The 20,670-nt window shown below is 40.2% G+C and overlaps 1 protein-coding gene across 3 annotated transcripts in view; it reads left to right on the top strand.

Annotated features, from left to right (window-relative positions):
- The window catches only part of COP1 (COP1 E3 ubiquitin ligase), a 120,016-nt gene that overhangs the window by 14,291 nt on the left and 85,055 nt on the right, over nt 1-20,670 (top strand). For all 3 annotated transcript variants that reach the window (XM_015869783.1, XM_032446164.1, XM_032446163.1), the window contains exons 7-10: nt 7,080-7,139; nt 9,069-9,145; nt 14,075-14,132; nt 17,677-17,791. In XM_015869783.1, the coding sequence (XP_015725269.1) occupies nt 7,080-7,139; nt 9,069-9,145; nt 14,075-14,132; nt 17,677-17,791 (310 nt within the window). The remainder of the gene's footprint in view (nt 1-7,079; nt 7,140-9,068; nt 9,146-14,074; nt 14,133-17,676; nt 17,792-20,670) is intronic.

The following is a 20,670-nucleotide window of genomic DNA, read 5'->3' as shown; positions in this document are numbered from 1 at the left end:
TCAGATGCATTGTCTTTCATGGTTTGGAACATGTTGCTTACTAACTGTCATGAAATAGTATACACTCTTGTAGCAGAAATTTCCCAGAAACCTATGGAAATGATGGTGAAAACCACAAAAGAATGAGCTTTCTAGAGGCAGTTTTTTTGTTGAAAGATAGGAGAAATCTGAGACCCAGCAGCCTGACTGCAGCTTATTGCAAACTTGAACCACATAAAGGCGATGCACAGGAACAACCTTGTTCAGAATGGCATGAGGATTTGTTTACACAGTCATCCTAAAGGAAGTTATCCTGAACCTGTCCACAAGTAGACGTCCACAACCTTCTTTCTTTGAGTACAAATTAAAGATGCATGTGTTGAGTCTGAGACTTGCTTAGCTAGGTACAGCCGCACCTGAGAAGTGGAGTAGCTGAACTTCAAAGGAAAACATATGCTAGAGGATATCTTGGGTGCCTTATACTAGAGGTGTCAATGAAGATGTGTCCACTTAGTATGAAGCAAACTGTTTGACTGAGCCTTCAAGGTTAAGAAAGAAATACATATTCCTGTGTTTTTTTGTTTTTTTTTTTCCTTGTTTAAACGTCAGAGACTCGAGCACTGCTTGAAACTGCTGAGACGTGTTTAAGCTGCACTACTGCAGCTGAAAGAGTTACTTTCACAGAAGGATTTGCTGTTAGTGCCAGCTTTAGTTTACATTTGGGTGGAATGCATGGCTTCTGTATGTTCTTTTTGCCTTTTAGTATGTGCAGTGTTCCTCTACTGACAATAATATTCAGCATCTGGGAAACCTTTCTCATATCATCTGTGTTTGCCCTTAGTTTCAGTTGTAATGGACGTCACTTCTTAAGGCTGGAAATATGGGGCCTTGGGAGTATTCTGAAGCCTGCTGGGACAGAGAATCTACTTCAGGTCCTTTCTGTCCCTGCTTATGTTTTCCCTTTGTTGTCAAGACTACTTTGGATGTTATTTCTTATCAACCCCTTCTCCCCCTTTTGTATTCTAACATCAAATGCAGGCTGTCACATCTCAAAAGACATTTGTGCAAGCCTGTCAGTTCTGAGCCTGCTTTAGTGGTTAGCATCTGGCCTTGCCATTCATCTTCTAGGAAATAAAGCCTTGTCAGGACTTGCACTTGCAATCTTTCTTTTCACTTGATAAGAAAGATAAGGAGAAACAACGCATAGAAATGTGGAAGATAGGAATTAGTAGGAAGGTTCTAGAAAAACTGTTTTCATCAGTCAAGACTCCAGTTCTTACCAACAGAATAAATGAATCCAGTTGGTTCTTTATCCCAAGGTAGATATAATCTATCCCAAGATCTTTCCCATAGTCAGTAGAGTTTGCTATAAATACCCCATTCTGTTTTCCAAGTGATTTCTTCCAGAGGAGCTGCTGTTTGGGGAAGGTGGTCTATGTTGATGGTGATGATGCATTCAGTCTTAACCTGCATAGAGATGTCTGCAGAAAGGCTGAAGTATTAATTTGGAAGAGGAGTTCAAATGACTGTCTTAATAAAGCAGTAAAGCACAGGAAAGGTTATCAGATCTTTCAACAAATGTTAAGTGCCGTTTGATGCTTTAATAGGTGACTTTAAGAAATAAAGATGGAACTCAACCAGCAAAGACTCTGGAACATTTAACATATTTGACAGACCTCTGAGTCATGTAAGCAGGCTTTATTTTTGTGGAGAGAGTCTGAAGGAACACTACTCTTTTGTTTTGTTTTTACTAATTCAAACCTGGTTCTAGTACAGATGACTGCACAGTGAGTAATTGCAAGTTCACTCAGTAAGTTACAGCTTCTTTTGTGTATGATTGAGTGTCTGTTTCAATTTTTTTTTTGTCTCGAGTCTTCAAAGAAATACAAAATTGCCTGGTAACTTTTTTTCCTAGTGTGCCTCTTTGAATATTATTTATTGCATTTTTATTAACATCTTTTATTAATTACAGACTGCAATATCTTGGGACTGGCAACTTTGTTAGTTAATACAGATCTTGCCCTGGAGTTAGTGTACTTGTATATTTCATTACAACATGTTCAGAGCATATAATTTACCACCTGTAACTCTTTGCTTATTTCACTCAAAGTTGTTTTTTTTCCTCCTGCCTTCATAAAATAGCGATGACTTCACTTATTAAAGTGGGAGTTACATCTAGAAGAAAACTCTATAGACCCATACTTAAGAATTCAGAATATTGCTGTAGTCAAGTCTTTTGACAAATGCCTCTTTCTTGCACTTTCATCATTTCTCCAGAAGATAAATGGGAAGTTCAGCACCTGCAGAAGTTTCCATTAGAAATTCTGTTTTGATGTGTTCATAACTTTCCAAATCTTTCAAGCTGAAATTTACTGCATGTATTTTACACAAAGGTATTTGCAAGTTCTTTCTCTTTTAAGGTTATGTTTTGTTTTCCTTGTGACCTATGGCAATGTGGCTAAAAGAAATAATAAAAGAAAATCCTTGGCAGTAAAAGCAGGAATAAAAAAAAGAGTCTGACTTGGAAAAGGATTGAAAACAAATGGCTGAAGCTTAAAAATATTTTCTAAACAAAATAACGGATGGTTTTATAGTTGATGGCTGTATTGATCATTCACAATAGCGGGTTTTCTCAAAGGCAGACTTAGCGTGGCTGTGTGCCTTTCCATATGCGTGCAGTTAATTGAATGCACACTTCCCATTTTTTCCATCTATTATATCTCTTCTCTTAAAATCAAAGATCCAAGGAGCCTAGGAGGTCAAGTTTAATAATGAAAAGCTTAACTTTGTGTTTTATTAGTGTTTTCAAGGGAAACCAAGTACATCAACCTGTGACTCTTTTAAAATCAGTGATTTAATGCCATTACCTGAGCTGTGTTGCATAAATAGTTTATTCAGGTTTAACTCTGTTTATTTTTAAATGATTGTTCACCCCCCTTGAACATTTAACTGCTGTTATCAGCTCTCTTGCTAACAAAGCACTGCTCTGTTATCAGTTTAAGGAGACTTAACTAATTATCTTGCCATAGCTTGAATGCTACCACATGCAGCTAGGCACTACCATATGTATGAATGTATTTTGTGTGTATATATTTGTCCTAAAGCACTTCTAACACATCTGCTTGATGGAGAATTCGCTGTGTGTTTCTGTGAAGTAGCATACTTACTTACCCAAGGTGGATATTGAGTTAACAACTGGTGTCACAAATCAAGTTGTGCAATGTATAGGTGATATCATCTAGGTATATTCATGCTTCTCTTGGCAGCTGTCACTACTTTGTCTTTATGGGCTTTTTATTTCTAATAAGGTCACATTAAGTCTCTCTTATTTACCAAGCAAGACTTTTTTTTTAGCATCAGCCAATGCAAGAAAATGGTCTTCATCTCTTAAACATCGTGGAACAGAGGAGTAATCCCAAACTCTTCTCAGGCTGCCTGTGCTGTATGCTTGCTCAGCATTTCAGAATCATTGTCACTCTTTTCAGTTCGGATACACATTTATCCAACTGTCTCCACTTACTCCATCTTGTGAGCATGTTAAATACTAAAAATAAGAGGAGTTATTAGTTATTGTGGGGTAATTGCAGGGAATTATAAGCATGAATTCTCCGGGGATGTCATTAGCTTGTGTTAATCACTTCACCTGTCAGATCTTTTTGTTCTGTGCATACACACACGGATGAACTAATGAATAAGCAAGAGGAGGTGACAGAACTAGAAATCAGTCATGCTCTTATGTTGTCATATAGTCTTGATTACATTCCTGGGCTCCTGAGGTAAATTTATATCTGTAGTACTCTTTCCTATGCGCTGCACTTAAATAACTGGTATTTTAAATCTATTTGCATTTCTAAGCTGCTCAATTAGACATGTGAGCTCTGACTGTAGTGATAAGCCAAGGATGCAGCTGGGGTATGAGCAGACAACTAGGGATTACTGCAGAAATACCAGTGTGTAACAGCTGACTGTTATTTCTTAGTGCAGTGGGGGAGATCTCCCTAAAGAAAGGAGGGTGTGCAACCTAATGCTGGGAGTTAAGTGGCCTTGTGCACAATTTTATTAAACTGAATTGATCTAAATGTTTTAATGGTTGTGTTCCCTGCCTCAATGATTTTTCTCTTGTGGTGTCCTTCTACCTGACTGTGTCAGCAAGCATTCAAAGCATTGTCCCTGCAACCTGACTTGGCAGATTTATTTTAGGAGGGCTTGGGGGAAATTACAAGTATGAAACACACTTGGTTAGCCAGGCATCCCCCATTCCTGCCTGCAGCGAAGTATTGATGTAGCCACAGGGATGCAGCCTTCACACCATATGTTCAGCCTCTCAACCCTGTCAAGCAGGAAATTATATGCATCTGAGCAGGAAGCTATTTCACTGAGCAGGAAGAATATATCATATCGAAGACAAGTCTTATGGGTGGCCTGCTCATATGTCTAAAAGGTTTGTATCCCACAATTAACCAATGGAAATAATACGCAAAGGCTTGTACAAAGACAAGAAGAATGCTCCAAAAAGAAACCTTGTATTGTTTTCCATCATAGCAAAAGACTTAACAATTGGTAAAAGACATTCAACCAAAATATGAGAATTAGTGATCGTCAAAAATTTAGTTTAACAGGCACCAAAAAATCCTACTTTCAAACTCTGGAGATTGCTTTCCTGACCTACTTGATCTATGTAGCATGCTCTATCAGAAGAAGGAATGGAAAGAAAACACTGAAGCATGTGAAACTTCCAATTCATTTCCAGGGAAAGCTGATCTATTTCTCTTTAGAGCTGTATTTGAGATATTGAGTTTTATGGGAAGAAACTTATCTCACTGGGTATCTGAACTGAGGTTCAGCTATTGATATACTGAGAAGATGATGTAGAAAGGGGATGTTGTATGGAGGTTTTTTTGTGAACATGAACTGATTTAAAGACTCTGATACGCTAAAGCAAGACCGTGAGATATTCGAGCTACCAAAAAAAGACTCAGTGCGAGTATCATCTCATTTGATGCTTATGAGATCCGAAGACTCTTTCTGAAGTAAACATACTACATGCTTACCTCATTTTTAGACTTGCTGCTGCTCGATAAATCTGATTGCTGGACTAAATGTAACTGGGAGGAAGAATTAGCAATAGCAAATGAGGTCTTGGGTACTTCTAGTACTGTGCAGTAGTTACTAAAAGCTGGCCACTGAAGTGTCTCTGCACCCCAGTGCATATAGAAAGGTCTCCTGGTCACATGATGGCAACAGCCATCAGTTGTTTATCAGTCTTCTAGTTTGGCCGTGGTCCAGTATGTTGTAGAATAGCTGATTACAGCAAGGAAATTTTGGAAGTGAGGTTTTGTAACTTCTTTTTAAGTTTAAAGGAGTAGGGGACTAATGATGTTTGACTGCTAGAGCTGAGCACAGGCAGGGGCCCATGCTGTGCAAGTGTCACTTAGCTTTACCACTAATCTTGGAGCTATAGCACCACCTGCTATTCTTACTGTAGGTTTTGCAAGTGAAAATGGAATTATCTGATATGTGTAGTGGTTTGTAAATTATCTGTGGCAGTCTAGGTTTAAACCATTAAACTTGTGCAGTCTGTGACTAAAATTGTGAACTGAAGGCTTCAGAGTAGGGCGGCTGAAATGTAGATACAACATCATCTCATTCCAGGGAAGATGCTGCCATCTTAGAAATAGGTGTGAATGCAGCAGTCCTCTCCTTCCTTTAGGCACAGAAACATTCTTCATGTCAAAAAGGTGGGTTAAAAGAATGGCTTTTCTGGCACAGAGCATGCCAGTATTTTCAGTGCTGGTCAGTAGTGGGAATTTTAGTCTTTAAGCAAAAGTTTGTCATTTTAAAGAACAGGGCACTTGAGGGAATAAGCCTTCAGAAACAATTTGCCAAATATTCTTGGGAATATGTCGTGCTAGGAGTATTGTGTAATGCAGTACTAATAATTTTGGTTTGGGTCAGTTTGATATTCCCTTGTAAATCCAGTAAAACAAAAATGTGACTGACCTTTAAAGAACATTGTGCTTAATGCACTTTCAGTGGACTTGCCAACTTGATTATAGCTTCTGGTCAAATGCCATAGTGCTAGCTGTCTGTAGATCTTTATGGCAAGGTGAGGCAAGTTAGGTGGACTTCCAGTTCTCTGTTAATTAGGGTTGTGCATGTTGGTGAGTTGGGCTTGCACAGAAGCTGGGGTTGGTCTGTTTAGAGCTCTCTCCTATCATAGTGCATGTGTTTGAGTCCTGAGATGCTAGGCACAGGCTGTGTGGCTGCCTGGATGGGAGATATCTACTGAATGAGGAATGAGAATTAGAGCTGGTGAGCAGGTGATGCTCTTGCTTAGGAGTAAGCAGTAAGCACCAAGTCTGTGGCCTTGCTGTGTGGGATGAGTCAAACCAGTGCAGTGTCTGATTGCAGAGGGAAAAAAAACAACAGTGTGACCCCAAAAAGGGAAAGGAAATGGTGGCTGGTGAGTTTGGAAGATGTTTCCTTCTGAGCCTTTCATGGACAGACCTCAGTTAGATTGGCTGGAATCTGTGGTGTAATCCAAGGTTCTGCACCTTTTAAATTGATACCATGCTTGCTTGGTGCCAGGAGCAAATCTCTCCCTGGTCATAATGGGTGTTTTTGCCAATCTGAAAATCTTACCAGCAACTTTAACTTGTCAATTAGTAGGTTAACTGCTAGAAAGAGAAGTGCTTGTAATACATTTTAGCTAAGTATTTCATATTTTCTTGGAGGATGAGGTGATTGTTGTCTCATTTGTGGTGTCTTTGCCTGATCACATTCGATGCTTGTAAACAAGTTATAAATATCTTGCATGGAAGGTGTTACGAGAGTGTGGAAGTGTATATATTGAATAATATGGATCTTTGTTTAAAACCAAAGTATATCATGCTCGTTTTGTGCCATTTCACGATAGTAACTTCGTCTTAAAAGTAGTTTGTATATATTTATGTCAGTCTGTACATATGAACATCTGCCTAGTGACTTTTGAGTCATGTACACTTAAAATAGTTAAGGTTTCTCTCTGCAAAGATCTTAATTTAACTGAGCAGTAGTGATGTGCAGATTGATTTAGATTTCTCCCATTCTCTTACCCACAGCAACTGGAGCAGATCCAGAAGGAGCTAAGTGTTCTGGAAGAAGATATTAAACGAGTAGAGGTGAGGTGCCCAGACGTTGTTCTGACTCTGGCAATTTTTCTTTTCCATCAAGCTGTCTGCCTTGCTGTGGGGCTGATGTGTTAAATTTATGGCATTTGATTCAGTAATGGGAAAATGAACAGATGATGCTCTTTCTTTAATTTGTTCACATAGTTGATGTGCGCAGACTGCAGGTTAGTAAAGGGGGAGCTTTATTGAAGCCTGGCTCTTATATAATCATATCTTTCAATTTCTTTATGTGAGTACTGTTTTAGAATAATTGCTGGCAATCAGCATTCAATTTATTGACCATGATGTATGATTTTTTGTGTTGCCCTATTCTGGCTGTCTGCAGACAGTTTAAATCTTAGCAATACACCACAATAGAAATAGAGGTGCATCAGGGCGCATGAGAGAGCTGTAATGCAGTGACAGGGTCAGAGCAGAATCAGTATCTACTACATGTCAGAAAAGAAACCTTCTGCTACTACCTGATTCTCAGGATCCTCCTGAGACTTTTTGTTAAGAATTATTCTCTAAGTATTTGTGAGCCCATCAGCATAATCCTGCTATCCTCATTCAGTCTTTTAGGTTTCTGCTTGATCCTTTCCCCCAGTCATTCTAGTGTTTTGATTGTGAGGTAGGAAACTGTTTTAGGAATGCATCAGATTCTGCCACCTCTCAACATAGATTTCCCTTAGAGCTTCTTGGGAAATCAGTTTGCTTGGCTGCTGTTCTTCTTGCTTGCCTCGAGCAGTCAGTCCCATCTCCCATCCGCTGCCCCAAAGCCTCTTAGATTTCTACATTTATGTAGAATTTATACACGTGCTGAGGAATTATCAAAGTATAAATAGAACTGACAGCTGCAGGAACTTCCCTTCAGCTGATAGCTATGCAAATTGTAGTTCAGCAGATAACACTGTGTTTCAAGCTGGCTTCCCTGAATTTTTCTCAGCTCTTGGGAAATAAATATACCTTAGCTTGTTGACTGGTAAAATAGGCCTTCAAATTTAGGAGAAGCTATTCTTAAAGCTGTGGGTTCCCTTGGAGAATGTCTAGCTACCTGCTTTTCTGCTCTTTAATCAGACAGTTCAGCAGGCTGCAGTTGGGGTATGCATCCAGCGTGTGACAGTGACCTCAGTACTGACCTCTGAAGCTCTTGTCACAAATATCTCACTTTATACCTAACAACTAATGGGCGCCTAGTGGGAATTTTAAAAGTACCAGTAACATCCTGGAACACTTTGCCCCCCAAACTAATGAGCTGCAGCATCCTGCATAGCTTCAATTTCTCAAATGGATTAAAGGTACAATTTCGTACTGGGTGCACTGCAGTGATTTAGTCTGGAAGTGACAAAGCCAAGTTCATGTGCAAAGTGTACGTACCTGTGTACGTACTCCACAGAAGACTGATAGATCCTCTTTTAAGTCTGGGGCACAGTACCACCTTTGCCCCATGGTCTTGCGGCTGTTCTTGCTTTGACCTACATCTGACATTACTTTACAGCTGCAAAGGCTACTAGATAAAAGTTAGCATGCGTCTCAAAAATATGCTTAGAGCTTGCTTGTTCTGCTGTGCTTAAGGGAGGTGCTGGGTTAGGGACTCTTGGATGTTAACTAAATCCATTGGTGTTTTCTTTTAGTTTGACTATAAACTTTACAACTGCCTTTTGTAGGGCAAAAAGTTACTGTGTGGCTTCATAAACCCAGTTGATACCTGAGTTTGTCAGAAACAATACCTGAAAGAAAAAAACAAAAAGAACAGAATCAAGGTTTCTTCAGGTATTGCAAGGGCTTCCAGGAGCAGATTGAAGACTTAAAGATACAGTTCATTATTTCCTTAGTCGAGGGGGAGGGAAATGCAAGGAAGTCTATGTAAACACCATATATTAAATTATGCCTACTAGTTGTGTTTTGTCAGCTTTGCTGTAATCTGACTTTCTGTTTCAGGAAATGAGTGGCTTGTACTCCCCAGTCAGTGAGGACAGTACGGTGCCGCAGTTTGAAGCTCCCTCACCTTCACACAGGTATGGAGCTTGCAACTTGCATCTCCAGCTGTACATGCTGTGCTGTTCTTGTTAGTCCTCTCCATGCAATGCACAAAACACAAGCAAAACTTGAGTGCCATACAGTATCTACCTGTTCTGATCTTACTGGTAGAGATTCACATGAACGAAGCCATCTGAGCCTACAGTTGGATGACAAGTCTTCTCCAACCCAGATGATGTGAAAAGCTGATGGTTTCAGATGTAGCGTGGGTTAGTTAACTTGAGTTATAAGCCTTTGCTATGGTATGAAATATTACTATTAAATACATGTTGAACATTATGCAGGTTTTTGACATATGAAAACGTAATACCAGTGTCCTCTGGCTTTTGCACTCCACATGAGGGACTAAAGGTACAGGCTTACAGAATCAGGCTGTGAAACATACATAGTGTTGATTGAGTTTATCTACTGTCTGCTTTGATTTAATGAAATGCCTTTCTAATAACATATTTTCAATGTGGATTTTAGTCTGGAATATTTGCATAGTCTGGTTTCTTGATGACAAAATTGCAGATGCTTCTTACATCCAAGTTGCGAGTGCCAAGGTTTGAAGAGCTCTGGTTCTTTATAGCTGTATTTTTTTCAGCTGGAAGAAAGCTCTGATTTCACAGGGCCAAATTGTTTTATTAATTGGTCATCTCTCCTACCTCTCCCAAGTGTATTTTCCTGATAGTACGAGTTCTATAAGCAGTTGATTTCTGCCACAGAAGTTTCTTGGTACAATTACTACAATTAGCAACTCCAAACCTGGTAGCTCAGAAGCCAGCTAGACAGGAACGATCAGATTTCCTCTGCTGGAGAGATGTAGAAACAATGCGTTGGTATGGAGCACAGCACTAGTGGCTGGGAATTTTGTTCTAAGTTGCTATTTTTGGACCCAGAGAAAAGAATCACTAGGATTTCTAGGAAGTTCTAGTTGGCTCCGATGGAAAGGAATATAGTAGAGATGGACAGGAGCAGCCTTTGTTGCTTTGTCCTTCGCTGCTTGCCTAGATTTGGGTGTAGGTGTGTTTTCTGTGTGGGTTATTGCTGCTCTGCTAAGCAGCAGTTTTGTGAAGCTGATGAGATTTTTGTCAGGTTCTGCTAGTTTTTTCTGCTTATTGGCTATTAAACAGATTGCTTGTGGTTTGTTTCATGTTACTGCTGCTTGGGGATAACTTCAGTAAGGGCTGGGCTGAATTTGTTCCTCACACATTGAGCGCCTTCAGGCGTAGAAATCTTTTTTTTTCTGAGAAGATTGTGTTTATGAGTAGAAATGCATCTTTGTTACTTGGGGCAAGTTAACAAGCAAACTCCCAGATAACTTTATCTATTGAAATCTCAAATAACATTTTAAGCCCAAGAGTTTTTATGAGAGGGTTTAAGAATCTGCTGCATGTGACCTACACTGGTTTCAGTCTACTGAGAATTTCTTAGTATTTCTTATGCCTCCTTATTTCATGTGCTAGGGTCAATTATTCTCTGTCCTTGCTTTTGAAGATGTAAGACAGTGTCCAGAATTGTTCAGGGAGTTTCAACTGTGTTCTGCTGGGAGATGGTGGTAGGCAGCTTGACCATTGCAGTTGCTGAGGCCATGGGATTGGTTTCTTACTTATGTTTCTTCAGTTCCATCTTGGCTGAGTCTGAACCTTTATTTCCTTCCCCTCTTGTACAATGTAATACCAGGACTGTGATATATAACACAGAGTCTACACTGTCTTTCTGTACTACGTGGGATTGCTGACTGCTTTTCTGTTTCTTGATGGCATTGCTACATTAAGAGGTAGTTGTGAGTAGTGCAAGAGGAAATGGTAGGTGAAGGCAGTGTCTGAACAAGCATCCCTTGTTACCTGGCTCTTGTGACTTCCATCCCTCCTTGATCCTGATAGTGGTTTATGTAATACAGGTAATTGAATTGGCTTCAATTACACGAACTCTTATTCCAGAAACCTTTAACGCTTGAAATTCTTTGTTCTTTTTCCTAACGTTCAGTATAAGTTTTGTGGAGTATCTCCCAAATTAGCTGTGATTCCTCCTTGGAGAGAGTGGTGCAGGACAACTGATAGGAGATTTAAAATCTGCAGGTGTTTCCTTCTGTGGTAGCTGATGTATTTAATCTTCCAAGTGGTTTTTATTGATGATGCTCTGAATCAGAAAGGATGAAATATAAAATATTTTGGAGGCAGTTTCACTTATACATTAAAATGATGTTAAACTGGCAGAGGCTTTTTACACTTCCCCTGAATTAAAGCGGTATATTAAATTGGAATGTAACTTGTTAACATGCTAAACACCTTGGCAATGAAATCCAATAATATAAACTTACTACCATGACTCATAAATAGCACAAGGCTATCATGGAACCCTGCTGAGATTAAAAAAAGTACAAGTAAAAAAATCTCTATAAGCCTTTGAATTTAAAGTTCAAGAATATGGTTCTCTGGAATTCAGAGTTTTATCTGGTCTCCAGTGACTTGCCCTTATTCAACTACTTGCTCTAAATTACAGCCTTGCTTCATTAATTCTTTTCATTGTTTCTTGCTTTTTTTTCATGCATCCACAACATCAAAATGTGAAATTGTGGTGCCTCCCCCCATCTCCCTTTCTGAATCCCTTAGCAAGAAAACAAATACAACTACCATGTTCAGAATGCTCTCTGCTTGAAGAAACAAGTGTTTTTCTCTTTTATGCTTGTACAGGACGTGAGGAAATATTCAATTGAGTAATAGTGTGCCACTTGTTTACAGGACTGCAGATTGCTGCCTTTGTATACTAATAGAGAACAAGATGGGAAGAATAGGGGAAAGAACAAATAGTTCTGGGTTTTATCAGAACAGGCTCGTGTGCTATTTTTGCTATGGATAGATGGTGCAAACAGGAGATAGAAGCAGCAGCTTCTCTGTGGCTAGGTATTCAGACAGTAATAGCAATAACAAACCATCACTCTAATAGGTGTTTCTGGGGAGAGATTCTGATGTTTAAAAAAATAAAAGGAAAAAGAAAAAATTAGTTGCCTGGTAACTCGGCCTCAGTTAACAAAATCCTCATCTCCTCCCCCTGCATTTGCTCTTACCATCTCATAAGAATATAACAAATGTGATTTACAGGCATGGGTTGTTGCGTCGTTCTTCTCATTCCAGCTTTTTAAGTATGTCGTTTTAGTGTAGCTGGATTTCCTAATTGAGCCTCCTGCTACAGCTTCTTAAAAGGAGTTCAGAGGAAACTTGGATTTTTCTGATTATTTGCTTCCTGTTTTTTTTTTAATGGAAAACATGCAAACATATGCCAGCTTAACTCGGCTTCAGGCACCATGCAGATACAGCTTTGAATTTGTATTCTGGTTGGGGAAATGACGTCTGCACTCCTGAAGGCTTTACATCACCAGACAACCTGCAGCAGAACGAGACTAGACACCCTAAGTCCGTGTGTTTTGCTGTTAATTGCTGCTTTACCTGTCTCAGAGTGGAGTACTTTTTCATTGCTTTCCAGCCGAGTGTCTTATTCATGCTGTTCCTGGCAGGATCTACTGTATGTGTTTCATTATTTCATGTGGCCACGTCCTAAATTAAAGTTCATTGTCCCTGACCACGCTTGAAACAGCTCTGCAATTTCTCCTTTGCAATAGCTAGCAGCAAATAATGATTTCTATCCCTTAGATTTTCTTTGTTTGCAGCTTTAGTCTTGCTTGTAACAGAGCTCCAATCAATCTCACCTTGCCAGTTAGCCACTAGCGATACTTTAAAATCATCTCTCATCTGTTTCTGCTTCCTTCCACTTCCAGGAGATGCTTTAAAGGAGAGCTTTAAAGCATCCAGAGAAATATTTAAGCATTAGTATCACTATTTCATCCTGACTGGTGTTTCAGCCAGACCACTCGATTCGTGACCAAGAATGTCATGTCTGCCCATCTGTTCTGGCAGCCATTACCTAAACATCACTACATACAACCCCTTCCAAAACCATGGCGTATGGAAATGTTCTGGCAGCTCCTCCCAGGCAGTGCTTAAATCTAGGGTTAACTTGGAAGTAAAGCTGAGAATAACGAGCGCAGCTTCTGTCCAAATCAAATGAAATGACACAGCAGAAGCATTAGAGAAAGGAGATTTTTTCAGAGACAAATAATGGTGATTTGTGGAAGGTGTTCTTTGTAATTAATGAAACAGTGTTGTGCATGTAACATTTTTGAATAGGTGTGCTTTAAGCTGGCTCCGGTGCTTCACTTATATTTGGCCCATAAATGAGAGTGTACTTACCACCTTCTTTTTAGCACTGTCAGATACCTTTGCATTTTTGATATTGGAACATTTGGAGTTGGCATGTATATGTTACATTTTAAAAGCAGTGATTTAGATTCGCTGTGTCATTATAAATGCTAACTATGAAGCCTATATGTAGCGTGTCAGTTCCTAGTACTAGCACTCTTGGCCTTTGGTATTTTAGTTCAGTTCTGTATTTCATTGCTGGTGTCTGTTCTGTGAGGTGTCTGGAACACTTGTGTCTTTCTTAAGCTGGTTCCTTTAGCTTTTTCTTCGTCCTGCTGTTTCAAATGCTACTGATTTAAACTTCTCCTAAAGGAATTGAAAACCGATGGTAGCATGTTAGTTATCAGAATGCATGTTTCATGCAAAAGATATGCATTTGCATTCTAATTAGGAATTATTAGATTGTACTACACTAAATTGTGTGTGACAGGAAATGAATGTATTGTACGCACAGGAATGATCAGCATTCTGTTAGAGACATTGCAACCCCACGTCACTCCCAAATCCCCAAATAAAAAACAGCCTTGTGTTCCCTATCTGTAAAATGGGTTCCAAAGGTAAAGTATGCTACAGGATGTGAAGGGATAGGGGAGGGTAGTAGAGGTTGGAAATGAGGAAGGTTGGTTGTACAGTGATTTACACAGACTGTTTCTTTTGTTTTTGCAGTAGTATTATTGACTCCACGGAGTACAGCCAGCCTCCAGGCTTCAGTGGCAGTTCTCAGGTAAGGTAATACACGTGTCTGTGCACGAGGGGAGAGGAGCAGTGGATGTGGAGACTGGGGAGAGATTAAGTACAACACAGGCTAGGTTGCCAGTCAACTGGCCTCTTGCTTTTACTGGTTATGTGGTCAAACTGGAGCTGAGACTATAGCGGTAAGAATGACTGTGCGTAGTTGTGAATATTCATAGTGATGCAAGCAAAGAAAATAAGTGTAACTTATTAGATGTGTGACTTAATTCCCAAAGCTGAGTCTTCCAGGGCAGAGAGGATATTTTCTGCTTTTCATCTCTTCTCCCAAGTCAGCAGTGTTTTAGAAGAGAAGTAAATCCCTGACGCTCTGCATTGAATTACATAGAGTTGGATCAAGTCTGACTTCTAAAACAAGAACATTCATTTTCCAGATATGCAGTTGCCCTCTAGTTTATCATTGTTAGGGCCTTACAAACTGTAGTAAGAATTCATACTGTAGAGGGCAAAAGGTTCAGCATACAGTGAGGCCGTTTGGCAGGCAGCCTCCAAACTCAGTCTGATCCACACAGCTTCCCAAATGACAAATAGTGCTGCTGTGGTTATGCAGCTCTGAGTGGTTCATCTGAAGTACAAAGATGACACTGGTATCCAGCTCACTGCGTCAGGGGAGTTTTGATTGTAGAGATGAGCCTTTATTTAGGTAGGCTGTTGTTTATGTGTTAACTTGTGTCTTAGGAGCTCTGTGTGCTGCCACTAGAAATATTCAGGAACTGGCAAATGAACTGGTGGAAGTGCTGCTGGATTTTATTTGATCAAGTAACTGACATCAAGAAAAAGCACCTACATTTTGAGCTTGAGTGCATATGCAGATCACTGTTTGCAGCTGTATAACTTATTAGTAATGAGAAATTTTTCTCCATCTGTATAAGAAAGCTTGTTATTCCTTCTGCTGCAGTCTGTGGGGTTTTTGCTTAAGCAAAATGTTGCAGCTCTACCTTACTGTAAAGGGCACATGAAATGTTCATGGGGATTTTAAGTTCAGGACTGATACGGTATCGTGTTTGTTCCCTACTGACGTTGCTTGTCTTGGTACTTTAATTTTTCCTTTGAAATGGGGAAAAAAAACACCATAGCTGTACTGCACAGAACAAACAACCTAGATTTTCTAGTCAGCCTGTATGACAGTCAGATTTGTTTGAGATTATTCTTTTTGTCCTCCAATCCAATTTCTTTGTCCTTGACAGTGCAGGTTCTATACTCTCTAGTGCAAATTTACTAATCAAACTTTAATGCATGTTTGGATGGAGAGCGGAGAGAGGAGTCTTAAACATTTCATTCAAAGGGTAGTCTCATTTCAACGCGACTTCACAGCTAAAAGTTTTTCTACAGTAAGAACATTTCTAAGAATTTAAATGCAGTTGCACACTTTAAATTGTCAGTCACAACAGAAATCATAGATTTTTACAGCTGGCAGTGTGTAACTAAACTAGAAGGGACAGCATAGCTTGCTTTCACAGTGCGATTACTTTTTGCACTGCTTGCAAATGTGTTCTTAAGGAAGAATTCATGTGCCCTGAGCCATAGGACAATTTTCTTGCAGAGGCTGAGCTTCAGTAGAAAACAGTGGACAAGTTGCATAGGCACTGGGGAGCTCTGCAGGTAGTGTTTAGTTGCAGCACTTGGCTTTTCTGCTGGAAATGAGGAGCTTGTGAGCAGCTGTGAAGGTTTCCCACAGTTGTTTGAGAGGACTCTTTAGGGCGCCTACTGGACTTCAGACAGAAGAATAATTCTTGCTAAGAGTAACCCTAACTATCGTTCTCAACTGGAACAACACTGATAGCATTTTCATATTATAGTGAGCGGTTGAATGAAAGGCACTTGGGTGTGTTTTCTCTCCTATGGCCTTATTTTTTTCCACTCCTGTTTCCTAGTGTTGCTTAACAACTAGCCATCAAGCAGTCTTCTCTGCTTAGAAGCTCAGTAAATGTTTTGATTAAAAACTCAAGCAGCTTTAAACCTCTTGCTGCTGAGGCTTAGCACAAGGTGCAGTCCAGTTCCCAGCACAGCTGGGTCACCAGGTGCCAGTCTGAGGCTGCATGGAGGGAGGAGTTGTCCTCTGCTGATGTATTGTACTTCAAATCACTGATGCTTACCTCCACGTGGACTAGACACAACCAGCAGATCAGAGCCAGGCATGGCTTGTATCCCTCATTGTGTCACAGGTTTGTTTGTCTTAACAAGTGATTGCTCCTTGGTGCTTGAGTCACTTTGAGCCCTCATCACTTCTGATGTGCAGAGAGAGGCTGGGGTGCAAAATTAGGGGAGTGGTGCTGTAAAATGTTCCATCACCTCTCTCTTTAAGCTGTGAAGCTTTTGAAAATTGTATTCAAAAGTTGTTGAGGTAGGAGTGCTTTCCAGCACTGGAGATGTGTTCTGAGATTGGAGCCGCTTTCAAGATGAAACAAGCTGTCGAGCTATGAGTCGCAATGTCAGCACATAGCCAGGGGCCTCGCACAGGAAGTGGCATCTGGAAGTTTCATTGCTCGGGGTATGTTTCTTCCCTTGAGCGTTAAGTTACTGTTTGTACAGTTACAAGCAGAATCTCAAAGTAGGCTCTAAACTTTGTTTATTCTTGTTGGCTTCTTGACATTTGCAATGAGAGCAGCCCCATTCTGCCTCATGATTTGAGGGGGAGTTGAACCTGTGTTCTTCGTGGCATGTGGGTTTTGTTAGTGCTTGAGAGGCGTTGTACACCTTGTGTGTGTTCAGGAGTATTGTGCCCTAAGAAATGCTCATTGCGGAGCCTGTTGGTTCTTTTAAAATTCCCCCATTATCTCTGAGTGATGTGTGAGACTTTTGAAACACAAACAGAAGCGAGATGCTCTTCATGCTCCTTGTGCAATAATTTGTTCCTTTCACTAGTGATTGAAACAAGAAGTACTTTGTTTTCCATTTGTTTTCTAAGGGAGAGCTTGCTTATGTAGTTTCAGTCCTTCTCCCTCAGCATTGATGCCTGTGTGGGTTGGGAAGTGGTGGTTTTTTGTGTTTCATGGACTTATTTTCAATTAACCTTTGAACTTAGTCTCTTAGTGTATTCCTGCTTCTTTCCTCACTTGTTTACTTTTATAGGTACTGAGTTACTTCAGAAGGAATAATTCACTGACTCCTTAAACAGCCCCTACTCTTTATGAGTGGTTTGCTAGAGATCTAGGAAGTGATTCTTGTACAGTCCATTTGATTTGGGAAGTTGAAAGGCTGTATGTTGGGCCTCTGCTGTCTATCTGCACAAATGCGATGCATGGCTCCCCATGGGTTGCTGCCATCTGTCCTGTGTGTAAAGCTGAGCTTGCAGAGATTGAGAAGACTGCCATCTAAAAGCAGCTTTTTTGCTTCTCAGGTTAGAAGGTGCAATGCAAGGCCCTAGTCATGAGTGGATAGATATTCTTCATTGTCACTGTGAAATTCTGACTCACCAGATGATACAGTGAATAAATTGTATTTCAGTTTCTTAGAATCTATTGAAATAAAGCCCAGACTTGTCTTTTCCTCTCTCAAGAAGCATTTTCTCCATTCAGGCCAAAAAGCAGCCGTGGTATAACAGCACGCTCGCCTCACGACGGAAGCGGCTCACAGCTCACTTTGAGGACCTGGAGCAGTGCTATTTTTCCACAAGGATGACACGTGTCTCAGGTGAGTTCCTCCTGCTTGGTGTTCAGCTTTTGACATCATTTACTTCTCACAGTCCCGCTTCTCAGGAAAGCTTCACTTTTAAGAGACAAGCCTTTGTTTTTCCCTGCCTTGAGAAACACTGCTATACATATGCATATATTTCTTCAAGTCACCTTGTGGAGATTTTTCATGACCAGTCTTTGAGGTTTTTAAGCTTATAAAGTATAATACTATTGTTTCAGAGCACCACATATGTTGCTCTGTAATGCTGTACTATGAAGGTCGTAACCACTAAATAGTTTTTCTCTAATCTTTGTTCTGAAGCTGCGGTGGCTGGGTAGTTTTTCTTCTAGATGTGGAAAAAGCACAGTCATTAAAACACTTATCAAAATACTAAAGAGGTGAAAACACGTTGATAAATGTTACTATATTTAATGTGCGGTACAACACTTGGAGGTTATCCTTTGTTGTCCAGATTGTGAGTCTTGGTTAACAAATGGCTTCAAGTACAGAAGCTGAGTGTGCAGCAGCATCATTATCCCATGGGGCACACCTTAGATTTAAGACTTGTTTTGTAGAATTAGAAGCTGTTTTCACAATTGCCTGGATTGCCTCATTCATAATTGAGTAACAGTGTGGCAGCAGCTAGAGTAATTGTTACATGGTGGATGGATGGTTCTTAATTATATAACGATATTCTCTTTGGAAGCGAACAGGTCAAACGGATGCCTCTTAAGGGAGAGGAAGGTCGCTCTCTGGCTCTCATGGGGAACAAGCAAGCTTTGGGGAAAAGAAGTTTAGTGCAATGGGCTGTGGCAGGCAAGAGATGTGCAGCACCAAGCTGTGAGCAGCAGCTTATACAAAGAGGGAGAGAATGCAGCAAAGAGCAGGTTGAGGGGAGCCTCAGAAGCACAAAAATAATGCAGGCAGGGGCTGCTGCAGCAGAGCATCTTTGCTTATAACCTTGGAAGGCAAGGACTAGCATGCCAGGATACAGATCAGCAAGCAAGCTGGGTCACAAATCCCTGCTCCTCTGTTAATTTGAGGTTTGGCTGCCTAAACATTTTCCAGCTTTTGAAAACTATTACTAATAAACAAAAAAAAATGTGGCCTTTTTATGTTCAAAGACTGCCAAGTGTTGTAGGAGAGCTCACTCTTGGATGGAAGATGCGGGCATGTCTGTTTGGGAGCAGTGGCTGACTTGGGTCCTGTCATGCCCAGCAACACAGTTCTAACAATTTGTGGCATGATGGGCTGCAAGATGATGGGAGAAGGTAGTTGTGTGTGACCAGCCAAACTCCTGTGAGGTGCTTGTAATGTTCTGCAGGCTGCAGTACTTCACAGATTAGCACAGATATTTCCATGTGTGCTATCTTGGTGATACGGAGCTGTGTTTTTGTTAAAATAATACGTTTATTAGCTAAGGATAACAAATTGGACTTTTCCCAGCATTCCCTTGTTGAAGACATTTTTCTTCATAATTGGAACTATAAATATGAATGCGGTGCAATTGTGCATTTTGTTTATGTGTATGTCAGCTGCACCAAAAGTAGAGGATTTGCTACGGCTGTTTTTGCCCTAAATAAGGGATAACCTGTAATGCTTAATTAGATTTTCTTCTCTTCAAAGTCATTCCTGCTTTTTGACACATTTTAAATAGGATTTAATATGGATATAAGGGGTTTATTTGCAAGAGATGCCTGAAAATCTTCTAGTAAGGAGCAGAGCAGTAATACAGCTGGAATTATGAAATGGCCTCGTGCTTTGACGAGGAAAATGTCTTGAGAAATAACATCCCGTTTTGCAGACATAGATGCAGAATAAATTACAGGAGGACTGTGTGCTTGATCTCTAAATGAGGGAAATGGAAGAGCAGCAGCTATTTGCTCCTATTAAAGTGTCAAAGGAGGAATCGGTCTTTGAAAAATACTTACTGATGTTTATGTGCTGCCTCTCGAGTTGTTTTCTTTAGTGGTCAGGTGCTGAGGGTTTAATTTAAAGCAGTGCTTTGTTCATTCTGATCTATCTGACATGAGTAATGTACCCATGGCTGTACCCTAAAACACGCTTATTACTGAACTTTGCTGTTTCTTTATGCAATCAAACATGAAACAGCTTGCAGGGGACACTTCAAAATGCCCTATGGTTACAAAGCAAGATAATTTCTGATGACAAGGAATTACCATGGTGCAGAAATGTTAGAAATAACTATTGCAATTTTTCTCCTTTTTTCACCCCAGTGTTTCCAAAGACTTCCAGTAAGTTGAGTTATATCACTTTCTTACGCTATTGATAAGGGAAGCTTAACTGTGGTGTAAATTAGCGACCTCGGCTGCACAGGCAAATGATGTGTACCTTTCTGCTGCTGCAGTGGGTGCTGTGGTTTAATAAAAGGCAAAGTATTCAGTAATGTGACTTGCATACTGGACTACCTGCAATCCAGGGTGCTGCATGTCAGAGCTGCAAGGAAGGCAAGGGGGAATTGCTGCAGATTCTGGGGGTTGCTACAAAGCCTGAGGGCTCTGCCTGATGTTTGACTGCCGTTGCTTGATCACATTAGGAAAGCTGGCTCGTCCATGAGACATGGCTGTAAGTTAGGAATTCTTCCTTATATAGGAAACTCTAAATTTTGAAATGGTTGAAATAAAATTCCTTTAGTACCGAAGAAAGTTAAGACTCGTGAGGTTTCGGGGAATCATTTTTAGCCCTCTGTACTGTAATTTACTTTTAACGTTTGTAGCGAACTGTTCCATTTTCCACAGAATATTCATCATTATTATTCACGCTGGCTGAATTTCATCTTGTCTGCTGAAGGTCATAATTTCACAAAACTTACAGCACATGGAGTCTGTTGGTTTCATGCTTGTCTCCTTTCTCTAGCCGTGAAACAGCTCTCCCTC

Source organism: Coturnix japonica, chromosome 8, assembly GCF_001577835.2.
Source record: "Coturnix japonica isolate 7356 chromosome 8, Coturnix japonica 2.1, whole genome shotgun sequence".
NCBI lineage: Eukaryota > Metazoa > Chordata > Aves > Galliformes > Phasianidae > Coturnix > Coturnix japonica.
This window is presented reverse-complemented; position numbering and strand designations above follow the sequence as displayed.